Source organism: Psammomys obesus, unplaced genomic scaffold (assembly GCF_907164565.1).
Source record: "Psammomys obesus unplaced genomic scaffold, mPsaObe1.curated_primary_1811, whole genome shotgun sequence".
Classification (NCBI taxonomy): domain Eukaryota; kingdom Metazoa; phylum Chordata; class Mammalia; order Rodentia; family Muridae; genus Psammomys; species Psammomys obesus.
The window spans coordinates 137281-155848 of NW_026596134.1; the positions used below are offsets into that span (position 1 = coordinate 137281).

Here is an 18568-nt window from a genome sequence, read left to right on the forward strand (position 1 = left end):
CTATGTGCTCCCTGTTCTGAGGACTAAGCCTCCCAAACCCCACACACCTACAGTACATGTGTGTGGAACCACCTGCTTTCCTTTTTCTCTTTCTACCCTAGGCCACGCTTGGCCAGCTGTCCTCCCAGCTGAACCAATGAGGGGCGCTAGCTGGGTCTCCCCTCTGCTGCCTGTACAGTAGAGCCCAGTTTCCAGTATACCTCAGGCTGTTGGCAGTAAGGGCACCCTGGGGGCCCTCATTCCTCTGCAGCCTGCCTCAGGGACCAAGCTCTGGCCTCACAGAGAACCTTCCAGCTCAAGCCCTTTCCCCATCTCCAAATGGTTCTGCCTACTTCTAGTTCCCGATAGACGTGTAAACTCTGATCTGTTCCCATGGTTTACCACTCACCCTGAGAAATACTCTACCCAGTGAAAAGATTCCAGACCTAGTTCCAATGGGTCAGGAATAGGTATGCTCTCCTACACCTGCCTTTCTACAAAGGCACCGTTTTCTTCTGGCTGTCAGTGAAAGCCAGCTGGCTCTGTCACCCACTATAACCCTGAACTCAGCCCCTGCTGCCTCCTCTCAGGATATCCCTGGTTTACCCTGTGAGAACCTTCCAAGCACACAGTGCCACAGGGTTAAACACAGGTCACCATCACAGAGCAACCCAAAGCAGCCCTTTTAGGTGCTGCAGGATGTTCGGAGTTCCTTCTGTGCAGATGCAGACATATCGGAAGTGACAGTCTCCACCTGGTGCGACTTACCTGAGCTTGGGCTTGGGGGTGCTAAGGACACTGTCATCATCGTCCATGTCAGGGCCACTGTCACTGGGATTCTCCACATCCAGTGTGTCATACAGAAGATCCAGGTCCTCCTCCACCTCAGGAACATGTTCTGCGGGGTCCTGCTCCGAATCTAAGACCTAAAGCAACACAGAGGCCTGTGCCACTGCTTGGCTAACAGTTGATGGCTAACAGAGGTAGATGTACAGGAACACAGCAAAAGGGTGAACAGTACCACCAAACACTTAATTGCCAAAACATCCTATTTTGTTTGTTTCCCCCAGCCGTGTGGTGTGTGTGTGTGTGTGTGTGTGGGGGGGGTGTTTTCACAGGACAGAAGCTAATGTCAAATATTTTCCTCTATTTCTCTCTACTTTGTTTTTTTGAGACAGGGTCTCTCACTGAACCCATAGCTCACTGTTGACTGGACAACAAACCGTAACGATCCTCCTGTCCCTGCCTACCCGAGAATGGAGCTGCAGGTGTACACAGCATATCAGCTGCAGCTATTGAGCAATGCTAGTGCGGTGAACACTCAACTCACTGAGCCATTTCTCCAACATATTGTGTTTACTACTCTAATTTAGGAACTGGGTTCACCTCATAAGGACCTCAAGTCACCTCATGGAGCAATTACCCTTCTATGTGAATAGGTTTGCCAAGGGTGTGTTCAGAACACAGTGTTCAGACTGGCGCGGTGGCGCACGCCTGTAGTCCCAGCACTCAGGGAGGCAGAGGCAGGCGGATCTCTGAGTATGAGGCCAGCCTGGTCTATAAAGTGAGTCTAGGACAGACAAGGCTACACAGAGAAACCCTGCCTTGAAAAAAATGAAGCAAAACAAAAAAAGACCACAGTGCTCACATTTTGTGAAACACACATACAGTCAAAGCTGGGCAGAATGTGAGGTCATTCACCATCCCCTCAAACAAGATATGAAGTGCTTCTCCCCCAGAGAGTCCTCTTGGCTGGGGCAGAGCCACATTTTTGTTCCCCCAGGCAAACTGTGATCTAGGCTGTGCTCAGCCTGAAGGTGTGTTTCCCACAGAAATGCTGTCAGAGTAGCTGTGAAGAGAAATGTCTAAGCATCACGTTGAACGGCCTCCAGGAAGTGATTCAGGACTGAGGGTGGAGCACTCATGAAGATCAGTGAGCACTGAAAAGGAGTTGGGGGGAGTGGCTCCTCTGTCTTTTCCGTGAGGACACACACACACTGTCCTTCCCCAGACTCTGAATCTGCTAAACCCCGATCCTGGACTTGCAGACTTCAGAACCATGGGCAAGACACATCAGCTGTTCAGTACACAGAAAGATGATCAGCTACAGCAGCCCTAACAGGCAGAAACCAGCAAAAAAAGCAGGGAGCTACTGTATGCATTGGCACAACAGGATGCTGGTAAAAACAGAGTAGAGGCCAAAGGAAAAAGTGTGGCTCTGGAAATTAAAGGAAAGGTCACCGAAGGCAAAGGAGAAAAAAAACTGGTAAATTTGCAGGGTCTGGGTCCAGGTGTTTTAGGGAACATCAAACTTCCAAGTGATAAAACAGGGTATTCTGACAAAATAAACCTCCAGTCTGGAGAGAACCATGTGACTTGTCTTGACAGTTTACAATAAAATGCAAAAGGGAAGATGAGATAAATTCTGAAGAGAAATAGAGCTTAAAGACTTAGAAAAGTCCCAGCTAGAGCAGGCTGTAAAACTGAAAGTTGTAGGTGGAGAAGGCTCAAAGCTTCTAGTGTGTGCTGTTCTTAAGGAGCCAGAGTCCAGCTCCCAGTACACAAGTCAGGGAGTTTACAATTCTTCACAACTCCAGCTCGGGAACCCAGTGTCCTTCTAGTGTCCTTCTCTGCCCTCTGTGGGCACTACAGGCATATGCACAAACCCCCAAACAGATGTGCACATAAGCACACAATTAGAAATAAAGTACCCTCTAAAATTAAAGTATGTTTGGCCACAAGAAGTTTGAAGAGATTGGTATGGATGGCAGGAGTGAGGAGCTATTCAATGGAATGATGGGAGATGACCCAAAGATGTTTACATGCTGTCAGCTTGAGGGCAAGACAGCTTCAAGTCACTGTTCCTCAGCCACAAAGCTGTGTCTTCATAGGGCCCAGGCAGCAGTAACAGCCCTTCAGACAGCACAGGAGGGACAATCTTCGCAGCACCTAGCTATGCCAACTCTCAAAGTTTGCAGAGATGTGTCATTTTACATTGGTTGTGACAGGATGTGCTATCCCAGGCAATGAGCTGAGATGGAAGCTGGGCATGTCTAAAAGGCCCCACTCCAGTGGAGTACAGAGAAACCGCAGCAGCGGGTGCTTGGAAAGGGCAGAACTGCATTTTCTGGCCACAGTGCCAGCCCAGAAGAGCCATGAGGTCATACCTGCCATCTGAGACACTGTGGGGTGCACTGCCAGACCCTAGAACTCCAGCTCCAAGCCAACATGTCCCAAGAGCAAAGTTGAACCAAAGAAGGGTTTTCTAGCCTTAAGAGTCACTGTTTGGGAAACAGTCGGCTCAGCAGCTCAGAGCACTAGTTGCTCTTGCAGAGGAATGTAGTTTGGTTCCCAGCTCGTACATGGAGGCTCACAGCCATCTGTAACTCCAGTTCCAGGGGATTGATGCCCTCCTCTCACCTCTGTGGGCACCAGGCATATACCCAGTTCACATATACACGCAGGCAAAGCACCCACACCTACAAAATCAATCAATCTTTTTTTTTTTTTTAAGGAGTCAATGCCTGAGACCAATGAGAATAAAGGAAATTTCTGCCAAGTCTATGAACCTGAGTTTGATCCCTAGGTCTCACATGGTGGAATAAGAAAACAGATTCCAACAAGCTGTCTTCTGACTTCTACACACACACACACACACACAAATCATTTTCTGTTGGTTTTGGACTTCCTGGGATCAGTTACCGTACTTTCCTTTTCTGTTTTCCAACATAATTATCTGTCCTATGTTGGTCTCATAACTTACTTTGAAGGCATGTAATCTGGGTTCATGCTCATACCTGGACAAGTACTGCTCACCACATCTGACATAGGCAGTCGCAGATACTCTAATATTTAAGAATCTTAGTTGATGCTAGAGTGAGTGAAGATTTTAAGGGCTGCCAGGATAGAATGAATACATTTTGTGTGAGGGAAAGAAATAAATTTTGAGGACTAGGAGCAGGATGTTTGATCTGAATATCTGTATCTCCTAAAATTCTTATGCTGAAACTTAACCCTCAAGGTGACTGAGTAAGAGGCAGGCCTTTGGAGTAGCGCTGCTCCCGTCCACTGTGAGGACGTGAGGACGAGGCACTGCCTATGAAGAGCCAGCCCTCTCAACCTGCAGCTACCTGACCTTGACCTTCCAGTCTCCACAACTATGAAAAGCATCTTTTGGATGTAGAGGCCAGAAGCGGGCCCTGGATCCCCAGGACCTGCAGTTACAGATGGTTGTAAGCTACCATATATGTGCTGGGAAATGAACTTAGATATCTTCTAGAAGAGCAGCCAACCAGTAGTGCTCTTAACTTTTGAGCTGTCTCTCCAGCTCCTGTCTGTATTTTGGTTACAAAGACCAAGAAGTTTAGTTACAGCACAATGACTGTTTATGATAATCTACAGGGGCTACAGAGATGGCTTACTAGTTAAGAGCGCTGTCTGCTCTTCCAGAGGTCCTGAGTTCAATTCCAGACAACCACATGGTGGCTCACAACCATCTATAATATGATCTGGTGCCCTCTTCTGGCATGCAAGTGTAAAAGTAGACAGAGCATCATATACATAAAATAAACAAACAAATCTTTAACAACAACAACAAGATAATCTACAGACAGGTGACGCCCATTCCAGGATAGCTATGTGGGTTGTAAGCTGCAGTCAGTGCCTGTGCACAGCTCCTAGTAACAGTGAGCAGAAGTGCTGAGACACAGGGGAGCTACGGCTAGATGGTCTTCACGCATAAAAGGGAATGTCATAGGACAGATAGGGAACAGACCACATAGCTCGGCACCAATTCTACACAAATGTGGAGATTATTTCTATGAAAACAAAAAAGTTATTTCCCTGACCAACATCTAGGCTATTGCCTGAGTATCAGATGCCAGAACAAAAGCCATGTATGTCAGGTTTATTTTGAGACTCATCCCTGTTGCTTGGTGAAAAGGAAATTCCACGGTCAAGATCCAACTGCCTCCACCTGCAAGCCTGCATGGCCCCAGACCAGGCGGCTTGCTTGCTATGTGCCCACTTTCAGCTAGCCCAGGTCTATCTCAGATTTAGGGCCTAGAGGCTATTCTACCGAAACAGGCTGGTGATGTTCCAGGATGGATACTGGCCACACAGAAAGCCCTGTGGCTGACAAACGCCACCCTCAATACCTGCACATGTGAAAAGCAACTGTTGGTGCTGGGGCTGGATTGTGACCCTGATGGTCTGGGTGTGGCCCTTGCATTACAAGGATTCAGAGTGTGGGTGCATGCTTTGAGGATCAAACATCCAAGTGTCCCCTCTCTACTGTGGGCTCAGAATCTTAACAGTTTTGTGATTTTTCTTTGGATTGTGAACAAACTTGATACCTAAGACTGGGAACCAAAGAAAAGCCAAGAAACCAAAGATTCAAGGCATGTTGGCCACAGGACAGGCTGTGCACGACAGGAGGTGGGGCATGGAAACTCTTGTACCTTCTACTTACTTTCCCCCTATTGACATGAAACTGAAAACCGATGATCAGCCTCTGCTGGCCTTTCCACAGATGCAGAACCACCTGGGAGTTCAAAATTCCTGGCCTCTCACAACTGCCACCCAGGCTGGCAGGCAGAGGGCAATACCCCATAGACAGTAAGTGCAGAGACCTGGCCTGGAGCTTCAGTGGAGCGCGTCCTACCCAGCATGACATGGGCGGGGCGGGGCGGGGGGGAGGACAGTGCCTTCAACAGCGGAGCCATGGCCCACTCACCTCCTCTGAAACTTTAAACCTGCGCAGCAGTGCCACCACCTTCTGCTTAAAGTTCTGTTGCTATAAGACAAGAAGCACAAGAATCCCACATCAGAAATGATGTGGGGAGGGGCTACATTTGGGACATAGCAAGGAGCTGCACTCTGGCCTCAGTCGTGAGAGACAAAAGGCACAGCTTATGCTATGAACTGTGACTTGGACGCAGCTTTGACATGCAGCCATGTGCACATTCTTACTGTCTGAAAGCACAAACTGAGGCCAGACTCAAACACACCTGGGGGAACTGACAGTCCACACCCACTGAGGGGCAACCAGGGAAGGGCACAGGGTAGCTCTGCAGTTCTAGAAGCTTCCACAGCCCTTTCCAGGCTCTCTGGCACTGTCCCACAGCTCCACCTCCTGGAAGGCCCTGGCCTCATCCCAGGAGGAGACTGCCACCCTGTGGGAGGCACTCAGGAGAGCACAGAGAGGACAGACAATGGAACCTGCAAGCTATGAGCTCAGTCAAGCTGCTCACACTGTTGGCTGCAGCGCCTCTGCTCTAGCCACTGTCCTCCAGGTACTCTCAGCCCCCTTACAGAGCTGACCCTAACGGGAAGGGCTCTTCCCACACGGCTCCTCAGGCTGCCCCAAAAGCTCCAGATGCTGCTGCCTGTAGTCAGGGGAGGCCCAGTTTGTATTCAGAGTGGCTTCCATACTGTGTCCACTGTCTGCCCACAACCTCCTTATCACACCTGCCAAAGACTGTTGACAATGCTGTCCCTGGTCAGCACTGGCAAGGGGATAACCATGCCAGTCAGTCCTGCAGCCCAGTGCTAGGCTCTAAGGATAGCACCAGGGGCCACTGATGGTCACGGGGCAGGCTGAGAATGGGCTATAAGAGCTATCCCATGTTTCCTCCTCCCATGGGAAAGGCCTAACAGCTTAGTCTCTGTTGGGAGAACACACCACAAGAAAAAAAATGGAACTGGCCCCAACATGATGAGTCTGAGTACTGCAGTGACAGGAAAATAGCAAACTCAATGGCCTATACATGTAGGTTTGCAGGCTTGAGGCAGCTATCCCAGCCTTGCTCTAGAATCCCAGGGCTCCATGGCCACACAGAATTGGAGTCAGGGCATGTGGTGGCAGGAGAGTGACAGCCAGAGACATCCCTGTCTGACTTGTGTCCATTTTGACTCATAGCAGCCAGGTGCTGGTCAGACAGGGTTCTGGCCTGTGGGCAAATGCGAGTTCTGAGACTCTCTTGGGACAGGCTGTCCACCCTCTTGCAGGCCTTCCAGTGAGCCTCCTAGCCACTGCCCACCCTCCTCACCCTTCCCCAGTGTTAGTAAAACTCATTTCCACCGACCCTGGTCATGGACGTCGTTCTTACTATCGAGCGCCGCTGCTTCTTGGGTTTTCCCACATCAAAGTCATCCTCGTCAAGATCCTGTGTAGACATGACAGCACCTGAGACCACGTGCCCGAGGCCATGGCACCTGCACAGCAGGCCCACCCCATCGCAGTGTGAGGGAAAGCATCACTCAGCAGCCAGCTCCTAGCACTCCCAAGCCCTGCAGAGATGCCACTGACACACCCAGCCCCAGGAGGAGGCAGTCAGGCATCACACATCAGTTCCTCTACCCTTCTCATCCAGTGTGGCACTGATATCAAGAACCATGCCCTGTTCATATGGGCTAGCACAGGGAAGTCCCCTCCGGTCCCAAGCCTCTTATCTATAGAGGTGGAAGTGGGAGCTGTCGCCTGCCTCCCCCATCTCAGGCTCAAATGGTTACCTGCCCTTGTACAGCATCATCACTGGCTTCTTGCTCAGAGGAAAAGCTCTCATACTCCTCCTCAGAGTAGTTATCTGTGGAATGAGCACACAGAAGGGAGAGTACCTTTAGATTCCACCTGATGCCATGGCAATGACGTGACAACAGAACCACAGGTGTCCCCTGGGAGCAGAGGGGAGCTGTAAGGAGGGAGCCCTGTGTAGATTAGGGGAACACGAGACACCAGTGCTGTGGCTCTGAGCACCAGGGGCCTTAGGGTAGCAGGCCATATGGCTGTGGGGTTGGTGGAGCAAGAGAGCAGGAGAAATACAGTGACCCCAGCTGTGATGGCAGTAGCAAGTGACGGCTGCCAAGCACCTGCCCCACACCAGTGTTCAGAGCATCAAAGGCTGCATGACAGCCCCCATGACACCTGCATACTGAGGGTGCACAGAGCTTGTGACTGAACTTCAACAGCACACAGGACTCTTCCCCAGAAGCTTCTAGAGAAAAACCCAACAAACACTTCACATCCCACCCTGCCTTCTCCAACCACAGTGGGATAGCCCCCTACACATGCAGGCCAGAAGTGGCATGAACAGAGCCAGGCAGAGGACGGAAGGCGCGTTACTCACCTGTGGACTTGGCCTTGGGGCCAGCCTGCATTGCACTATCCTCATGGTCGATGGGCTGGCTGGACAGAGAGACGATCCAAATCTCAGCCACCTTGACAGAGGCCTCTTTGATGCTGCTGCAGAGGCTCAGCACCTGGCCGCCCTCAGAGGGGTGCTGCATCACCTACAGGGTATGGCTCTAGACATCAGGAGGGCTACACCCCCAGAGAGTGCCAATATTCACAAGCAGGGCACCCCTAGCAGAAGGCTGGGAAGGAAACCTGAGGAAGCCCAGGGACCGTAGACTGCCTGAGTAGGGAGGTCAGTGCCAAGCTTGGTATTTCTGACTACAAGCAGATAGAGGAATTTATCTATAGACTAACCAATTCTGGCACCCCCCCGGTGCCCCTTGGACATCACTAAGATAGTTCCTGGCCCCCATTAGCCTCTGTCTACTGTGCAGCCTGAGAAACCAAATGTCTAAAGACCCATGTGTATAGAAGTCAAGGAGAAACAGCTACCATGGGCCATGTCTGCAAGGGCACAAGGAGCCCACCGGACCTGGCTCATCTGAGTGCCAAGGCCCTGGCACTATTCTGACAGACTTAGCAAGCCAGTAAGGGCAGCAGGAGGCAGTACTGACCTGGCTATTGTCCTGGCCCTCACACTACCTCAAAAGCAGGCACAGATGGCAGATCTGGTTCTGACAGGGTCTCTGCACATGCAAAGCTGCTTTGGGGCCATTTGATCAGACTTAAATGCTAAAATTTTATGGATTAAAAGGAAAATGGAGAAATGGAGGCTAAGCATGGTGGTGAATGCCTTTAATCCCAGAACTCAGAAGACAGATGCAGGTGATCTCTGTGAGTTCAAGGTCAGCCTGGTCTACAAAGTGAGTCTAGGACAACCAAGGCTACACAGAGAAACCCTGTGTCACAACCTGGCTTGCAGCCAACATTCCAGCCTCAGGTAGCCACCAACACAGGTGTACCTGCCCCAGACACTAAATCGAAATCCAAAAGAGGAAAGCTCTATGGCTCAGGGACAACGTGGCCATTGCTGAACTGCTCTTCTCCCGGGGCTATTCCTTTAGCTAATGAAGGTCCAGCTGCTTAGCTCCAAGGTATCATCTAGGAGCCTGTCCTCTCTCCTCATAGTCCCCCCAGAACACCAGGGCTTCTGGGAGACATGAGAGTTTCTGATTGTTGTCCTTCTGAGGTGCTTTCTGCTGGCACAGCCCATCTGCTCACCTGAGGTACTGGGGCGGAACAAAGGAAGGGGGCATCCTGAGGAAAAACCTCAGGAAGGAGCCTGAGACAGGCAGCTCCAAGCACTCTTCTAGGGAGTGGAGTACAAGAGCAGCCATACTATGTAGCAAAGGACTGGGGACCCGAGAAGAATCCACAGGGTAGTGCCACAGTGGAGCCGAAACTTGTGGATTCTCTGAGGACATGGAGAATGGTCTATCAGACACATAAAAGAAATCTGTTCAGAGTGTTCTGGAGCCCTGGACACCAGCCAAGAAACCTACCTCAGCCATGTTGATAGAGCCTACAGCCAGTGTTTTATAGCCCAGGATCGTCCTGTTCTTGTACCGCTTTCTGCGCTGCAGCATGATCTGTAGTTTGTTGCCTTCTCTCTTCAGGAAGTGGGGATACTGTGGACACAAGCGAGCTTGCTTGAGGCCTGCTGCAGCAGGCATGATTAACCACATAACTGTAAGGTCTCCGAGAAGCACCTGCTACACTGCTGAGGCCTTCCAGGGTCTTGGCCCTTGGCCTTCTTCAATCCATCCTCAAAACCCTGCAACATCCCTTTGTTTAAGTCAGGGTTCCACTTCCACACTAGTGTAGCATAGCTGGTTATCTATTTGGGGTGGCAGCTTCTCAATACACAACATGGCCCCAAGTTTCTGGTCATCTCTTATACATGGAGCAGCTGGGGACCCTTTGTGGGTGACACTGTGCACTCCTTGGTTAGGCTACCAGGCACCAGTCCACCTCCGCTGCAGGCTGTACATGCTCAGGACTGCCCTTGTGCAAGGGCTGCACTTGTTGGAAGCAGTTCCCACAGGGCTCCCAGAGCTCACAAGCAGAGCTCGCTGGAGCTTCCAGAAGCAGGTTACACTGTAGTAGTATCAAAGCAGGCTGCTCATCCACACACTTGCTCAGAAGCCACAGGGCCATATACTTGATACAGGCGTATAAACTGGTTAATTACACCTCAGTAAACTGGATTCTCTATAGCAGTACACAAAACCCAGAGCAGATGATCTGGGCCGACAGTCTACCTTCTCCAAAAGGTGCGCAAAAGCCTCTGAACCCCGAGTTTCCACACAGTCTTGCCAATCTTTGCTAAACAAGAAAATGAAATGACCTTGTCTTGATGATATACTTGGTCTCTGTGATGCTTAATATTGATTGTCACCTTGAAGGATCCAGCATCACCTAGGAGACAGGCCCTGAGGTACTCCAGCCAAGACCATCTAGACGAGGTAATCCTTTGAGCACACCTGTGCAGGATTATCTTGATTAGGTTAACGGAGGAGGGAGACCCAGCCTAGTGGGCGGCTCCATGGTCAGAGGCTGGAGGAAGGGAGCTGAGCACCAGCAGTCCTGTTCTCTGCTTCCTACCTCAGGTGCGATGTGACCAGCTGCCTCCCGCTCCTGCAGCTCCAGCTTCTCCACCAAATGTGAGCAACATAACCCCGTCCTCCCTTAGGTTCGCTCTTACCAGGTACTTTGTCACAGCATGAAACAACTAACACTGACCACATCATCCTACCTTCTTCATTATGCGAAAGGGGCAGGGAAGTAAAGGTTTTCTAACTGTTTAAGAACACACTTTGATCACGCAAAGATCAAAGTAAGAAAGAACACAGGTGGCTCTGACAAGGACATCACCAGTATCCAGGACACTGACAAGGTTATGTGTACCCATCCACTCAGGAAACTGGTGAGGAATCGTGTGTCCCTCATACCCAAGGAACTAACCAGGGTATGTCCATCACTCAGGGCACTGTGGGGAAAATGAGCCCATCACCTCCAGGGCATTGAACAGAGCATGCCCACCACCCTGGGTACCAAAGAGGGAGAGTCTGTTATTCAAAGACTGACAAGGGAGAGTCCTCATTTCCCAGGTGCAAGGCTTACCTGGAGAGAGAAGGTCAGAGCTAGGTCAGTTTCTACTTGTCCACTGGGAGGCAGCACAATCTCATGCGATCTCAGGACACGTTTGGAACCCTGGAAGGAAACAGCCTTCTAATGTAGGGCATGTTAAAGTGAAGCAGTTAAGCACATCCTTACACCAGCACTCTGAACTGTCATGACAAAGGCCTCATTGGGTCGGGAGGCACCAGCTGGAATATTGTCAGGACCCTTACAACCTCATTCCACTGATAAGTTCTGCCCAGGAAATGGAAGGGCAAGACCAAGAACAGCTCCTGCCAAAGAAACAGTCACCAAAGCAGAGCACAGTCCACCAGTGGCCTCTGTAAGGCCAATGCACAGACACGGGTGTGTGGGGCCAACAAGGCATGCCACTTAAAAAAAGATACTGCCACAGGGACAGGAAGAGCAGGAAATGTTTAAGACAGGTTCAAACTGCGCAGGTGACACAGGGCACAGTCTGGCACAAAGCCAAGCAGGTAGAGACTTGCCTGCCTGCTTAGACGCCAGGAATCCACAGCACCTCCAGGGAAGAGTGAGCTCCCAGACCTTTACCATAAACAGAAGCCAGGCCTCCTTGAACTCCAAGCACACATCTCAGGGCAAAAATGGGAGGGTCCTGCATGGATGGGAGGGTTCTGAGTGACAGAGGAGACTCTGAATGATAGATGAAAGTCTTGCCCCAGGGCTAAGGCTCAGCACACTGTGACAACAGGCCTGGGGTGTGTCCAGTGCCACAGGTAGTAGGGTGGAGTCAAACATGGGCTACCTCAGCAGGACCCAGTACTTCTTGGTAGAGGGTCAGGGGTCAGTAACAATTGCTTGTCCCCTTTACCCAGGCACATACTAGCAGCCTACCACTTGCCCTATATATGCCACACACCTTGAAGGGCCACCAGGAGCTTCATCTGAGCAGTCAGGGGTCAAAATCTACATCCTGTCCCCTGAGAGTGGAGCTGGAACCTGGCAAACCTCAACATAGCAGAGGCAGCCCAAACAGCTAGCGGACAAGACACATCTAGTGGCCAGGGATGCTCTCCCCTAGAAGGGTGGGATCCAAGCTCATCCAGTCACAGGCTCTCCAAGGAACCTGTGAGAGGTAGCAAACACTGGGGCACATTCTAGTCCAGAGAGCCCCATGCCCTGTCTCCTCTTCCTGTTCCTGCTCAAGCCTATTATCCCGAGAAAGGCACGTGAAAAAGCTCTGGGTGGGTGGCTCAGTGGATGAGGGTTTGCAGGTCTTCAGGAACAGTTTAGGGACCGTGTGAGAAGTGAGGCTGGCCACACTCTGGGTGTGTGGTGAGGGGTTACCTGCATTTTGACGGCAATCACCACGGACAGAAGTTCCTTCTCCAGCTCCCGGAGCACTGCCAGTTTCTTCAGGGTCAGGCTACACAACCTGCAAGACACAGCATTCAGCCTTGCAGCACATTTCCTAGTTACACTGCTCAGATGCACAGAAAACTGCTTCAGCTGCCTTTGGGCGTCTCTGTGAGGATCACCAACCCAGAGGGCCTGGATGGAAAGGCCAGAGAAGAGACATCTGAAAGCCAAGCATGTGAGGCCAAAGAACAAGGAGGTTCCCAAAGGCCAGGGTGCTGGCACCAACAGAGTAGAGCTCTTACAGCCTCCTACCCCAGGCCTGCTGCCCCCATTCCATGCTGTCACCTTCATGAAGCAGGCATGAATTCAACTCAATATTCTGCTCTAAGGCCTTTGAGGTACATGGAGACATGTATTGCCTACTTTAAGGGCAGCCTGGGGACATGCCCTGAGGACCTAGCAAATAGTGAGCACATGGCCCCTGGGTCTGCTCCTGCAGAGCTCTATGTCTAACTGCTTCCTAAGTAAGTGCACACCTTCCTGGAGGCACCTGTGCCATCCATACCTGTGCACACACTCATACTACACACGTGTACATGAGCCCCAGGTACAACGTCTTAAAGAAAAACAGGCCCACCAAAGGTGTGCGACCTGGGCCCCTGCCTTGGCAATTTTTTCAGAAGCCTCCACAGTAGTCTATCCACACGGATCACTTTTCTAACAAAATCCTGCTCTATGACATTTGCTCAATGGGCAGTATAGGGTAAAGAAGTAGCTGTCCAAATTAAAGTGGCACTGGCACCAGGTGTGGTGGTGCATGGGCAGGTTTCTTTGAGTCCAGCCTGATCTACACAATGAGTTCTAGACCACCCAGGGATGCACACAGAAGCCCCATCCCAAGCAAGTGAGCAAGCAAGCAAACCATAAACAGTACTGGTTACCCAGCAGCACTTCACGTTCTAAGACCAACATGTGCCCAGAAGTCTGGGTTGGGCTTCAAATGGTAGGTCTGGAATTCTGCTTCCACACTGAGCTACCACAAGTCCTCAACATGACAATGAAGTAGCAAGACAAGAGACACAGCCTTTGTCTTCCTCCCACATGAAGGTAACATGCTTCTGTGTTAGGACCTAAGAACTATGTACAGGAACAGTGGTTCCTCAACTGCCCTTCCTACCCTGGCCGCAGGGAATGTCAAGAAGCTACCTGTGTGCCCTGGGAAGTGCTTATCACTTTCATGGGAAAATAGTGACTCCAAGAACCATACTCTAGGTTTAAGATAGGGACCCCACTGGTCCTCACTGACAGGGTGAGAAAGATGAGGCTGTCTGCACTGTACTGTTCAAAGAAGACAGACAAGGGATAGACAAGGGCTCCCTCACCGCTTTGTGCCCTGACCCAACATCAGGAGCCGAAGACAGTCTGATGTCAGAAGCTGTGCGAGCTGAGCAGCACAGAGACGCTCTGCCACAGGTGGGTGGGGGATGCTCCCCCATAGGTGGCTGGAGGGTGCTCGGGTGCAACACCTACGGTCACCAGTCAGAGCTACATACAATAGCAGCTCGTGATACGCCACCAAGGTCACCAGCTGGGCTCTGTGTGTAACTCTGGAAACCCACAGGACTTACTTTTACTATTTGGGATGCCATATAAGCTATCTCTTCTGGAATTTTCGATGTAATATGTTCATACCACAGCAGAACTTGGAAAACTATGGGAAATGAAATTGAGAGGTGACTACTATGACAGCAAGGCAACTAGAAAAACCGAGTTACCTGGGAAATGGGCCTGTAGAAACAGAGTATCTCAAAGGAAACCACAAAGTGTTAGGAATGAAATAAAAATAAAGAGAATGTGTCAGAATTTGTGCTTCAGTGGAAAGATTTCCACTGAACAAGCTAAGCTGCATAAAACAATAAGAAACCAGAATAGAGAGTGCAAACGGAAAACCAAAGAAGCACAAGGAAGGAGACAATAAAGATAAAATCAGAAACAACTTGAAATAGAGAAAATAAAAACCAGATGTAAGTCCTTTGTAAAGATTGAGAAAAATTAATAAAACCTCCAGCCAAAGATAAAAAGACAAAAAATTCTCTTTATCAGGAATAAAAGAGAGCGTAAGAGAGCTCAGATACCTCCTCCACAAGCAGGTAAGATATAACAATTCTTACTGCCCCAACCTCCAAACCTTACCAAGCTGAAACTGGTAACTGAACAGTGTCATCTATTAAGTAAAGTCAATGAAGCACAAATGCTCTGAAAAAGAAAATCCAGCAGGTTCAGACACATGGAGCAGTGCTTGCTGAACATGCATGAAAGCCAGCACAGGAGGCACGAACGAAGGGCAGAGAAAACCAAACAAGTTCACATAATCTTCGAGAAAGCAGAAAAGGAATACCTCAGCTCATGAGATCAGCATTGCCTTTCTATCAACACAGACAAAAACACTACCAAAAAGAAACTTACACAAGCTGGGTGTGGTGGCTGGCACTCAGCCACAGTACCAGCACTCAGGAGGCTGAGATAAGATGACCTGGGCCTGGGCTACACAGCCAGCCCTTGTTGAAAGAAGATACATAGTAAGGAACAGGACAGAGGAAGGGACCAGGGGAAGCATACTAAAGGTTGATGTCTGTCATGAACACAGATACAAAGTTCTTCCACAGGTATTTGCAAGCTAAATCTAGCAAGACAAAGATATTCATTAATACACATGATCAAGTGTGGATGAACCAGGAATGAAATGCTGGCTCAGCATTTGAAAATCATTTTAATTTACCATATCAATACACTAAATAAGAGGAAACACTTATATGTACCCTCAATCCAAATGCCGTGGTGTGGTTCAGTTTTCTCAGGTGCCATGTATTAAAGGCTTAGTGCCTACTGGGTGGTAGAACATTTAGAAAGACACAGTGGAAGACACACCCTTGAGGGGGACTGTGGGACCCAGACTCTTCCTAGGTTTGGACTTTTTTTTGGGAGGAGGTAGTTTGTTTGTTTGTCTGTCTGGTGGCTGCTAGGTTGCAGCTTTCAGTACAGCCATGTTCCCATCACGATGTGTCACTGCTCCGCAGGCTAAAGCAATCTCCACAACCCTGAGCCCTTTGATTCCTTAGATGCTTGCTATCATGCCAGAAGTCAACTGACACAGGAAGCTGGCACCAACTTGGGATATGGGGAGCCCTTTGGACTATGCAAGAGGAATGTGATAGTCTGCAGGAGCAGGCTGGAAAAAACTCCAGCTCACCAGGCAGTTCTGACATCCATGCTAAACACTCTCAGCAAGGCAGGCAGAGAAGGAATCTGTCAGTCTGCACCTGTCACAGCACAGCAGAGACTTCTCTCCCTTAAGATAGGGTGAGGCTGGCCTGACTGCTCTCACGCCTGTGCCTCACAGGGTCTCATCCTGTCCAGATCAACAGGCAAGGCAAGGCAACCAAAGAGACAAGGTCAGGAAAGGCAGAAGCAAAACCACCATTGTCTACAGACACCAGGATTGTGCATAGAGAAATCTAAGGAATGCAGGAAGGGTCGAGACAAGCTCCAATACGCCAGGATGCCTATAAAAAGCAACCATGAAGCACATGCTGCTCCCAATAGATAACTGGAGTCAAGTGTTCAAAAAGCATCTACTCATGCTACCTCTAAATAAACAAAATAGATCTAAAGTAAATGCACCCCCTGCACACACACACACACACACACACACACACACACACACACACACACACAAGCTAGAAACTCCAAATGCTGGGCTGGCAAGATGGGTGAAGGCACTTGGTGCACAAACCTGGCAACCCAAGTTTGATCCCTGAAACCTACATAAAAGTGGCAGGAGAGAACTGACCTCACAAATTGTCCTCTGATCTCTACACATACATCTGGCCCCAACATTTACAATAATATTATTATTGTAAATTATTATTACAATAATAATAATAAACAAATAAATTTATATGATTGTTTTTATTTTATGTGCATTTGCCTATTTGTATGTCTGTGTTAGGGTATCAGATCCCCTAGAATAGGAGTTAGAGACAGTTGTGAGCTGCCATGTTGGTGCTGGGAATTAAGCCAGGGTGCTCTGGAAAAGCACTTGGTGCCCTTAACCACTGAGCCATCTCTCCAGCCCTAAACAATTTTTTTAATTTTTAAAGGATGCTCTGAATGCTGATGAAAGAGCTCAACAATAAGGGAGTGGAGAACCAGGTTATGGGGTGTGTATAAGTTTTCCCCAACCTAGTCTATCAATTTAGTACTACTCCAGGAAAATCACAGGAAGGGTTGTGTGGTTCTGTCAAAATCACCAACTGATTTTAACCCTTACATGCAAAAGAGCTAACCCAACCAGAACAACGGTGAAAAAAGGAAAGTAGAGTCTAGTTCCCTGGCCCCTCTGTCAACAACTGTACGCAACACGCTGCCCACAGAGGGGTAGCAGAGGACAGTCAGAAAAATGGCTGATAAACTGGACTCCATCAAAACTTAAGACTTTGGCTAGAATGGTGGCTCCTACCTTTAATTCCAGCACTGGGGAGGCAAAGGCAGGCAGATCTCTATGAATTTGAGTCCAGCCTGGTCTACATTGTCAGTTTCAGGCCAGCCAAAGCTACATGGTGAGAACGTGTTAAAAACAAAACAAAACAACAACAACAACAACAAAACTTTCCTGTCCAAAACCACTGTTACTAAGACAGTTTTGGGGATGGAGAGCTGGCTCAGTGGTTAGGAGCATCTCCTCAGAGGACCCACGTGTGATCCCCAGCACCCACATGACAGCTTACAACCCTCTACAACACTGACTTCAAGGGCTCCAATACACTCTTTGGGCATACTTAGGCACAAGGCACACATGTGGTGCACAGAAAAACATACAGGCAAAACACCCATAACACACAAAATACAAATTAATTAATTAGGTGAGCAAAGTGTTTGAACAGCTGCTTCACCTGGAAAGACTCACAGGAAGGGGACCGACACTACTCACCCGGAGCTGACATTACTCACTCGTGATGTAAGTACAAGCAGAAAGCACCCCAGAGCTACTCACAAAGAGCAAAACCACCGACACCCAGCACTGGCCAGGAGGCAGAGCAACTGGAACTCTGGAAATCAGTCTGTAAGTTTCCACGAAGCCACACACAGCTCTCAGCACAGTCAAGCCTTGGAGGTTAGCCAGGGAAAATGAGTCTCAGGTCACACAAAGACACACGTGAACATTCACAGAACATCTATTTAACAACATGGGTCTCCTTTCCAAAACCATTAAGAAGTCGCAGGCAAGGAGGCCTGGTCGGCGGGTAAGAGTACTTGTTGCTCGCGCCGCCGTGGTGGCTTGCAGACCATCTGTATCTCCAGTTCCAGGGGATCTGACACTCTCTTCTGGCCTCCCTGAGCTATACATGTGGGTGGTGCACAGGTGTACACAAGAGCTAAACACCACACACATAAAATGAAAAAAAAAGTTTTAAGTATGTTTTTAAAAAGAACTTGCAAATCAGTTATGGTTAACTACAGGGGCAGAGCACCTCTGGGTCATCATGACAACAATGCCCAGAATCAAGAGGGTAGCACTGTGTCCATCAGTTGCTAATACACTTAGGGGGAAGGGCATTCCTGAGAGAAGGCCTGTGTCCGTGAGGAGACATGCACTTTAACGGCAATGCTGTCACAAGTTGTGATCCCACGGACAGGAGGCTCAGGTTCACACCGAAGATAATCTGCCAAGCAGCAAGTTTACAACCTCCTCTTCACTGTATCCAGTCAAAGCCTGGAACTAAAGAACCAGCACGGGAGCTGGAGAGAAGTCACCTGGATCCCCAGGCTCATGCAGTGCCAATGGGAGTGACAGCCACGGTGTTCTGGAAGCAGAGACAAGGGATCTGGGGAGCAAATAAGCCAGGCAGAGTAGCCAAACTGGTGAGCTCTGGGTTCAAATGAGACACCCTGCCTGAATATGTACGATGAAGGAAGAGTGATCATGAAAGACAC

General features: G+C 49.5%; 1 protein-coding gene across 8 annotated transcripts in view; it reads right to left on the reverse strand.

The window, feature by feature from the left end:
- The window catches only part of Pacs2 (phosphofurin acidic cluster sorting protein 2), a 56606-nt gene that overhangs the window by 17193 nt on the left and 20845 nt on the right, over nt 1–18568 (reverse strand). For 6 of the 8 annotated variants that reach the window (XM_055592821.1, XM_055592817.1, XM_055592823.1 and 3 more), the window contains exons 2-9: nt 12563–12650; nt 11237–11326; nt 9616–9741; nt 8106–8268; nt 7492–7565; nt 7065–7145; nt 5714–5773; nt 748–905 (exon numbers count right to left, since the gene is read on the reverse strand). In XM_055592821.1, coding sequence (XP_055448796.1) covers nt 748–905; nt 5714–5773; nt 7065–7145; nt 7492–7565; nt 8106–8268; nt 9616–9741; nt 11237–11326; nt 12563–12650 — 840 coding nt within the window. The remainder of the gene's footprint in view (nt 1–747; nt 906–5713; nt 5774–7064; nt 7146–7491; nt 7566–8105; nt 8269–9615; nt 9742–11236; nt 11327–12562; nt 12651–18568) is intronic. The other 2 variants (XM_055592822.1, XM_055592818.1) reach the window with 1 other exon arrangement.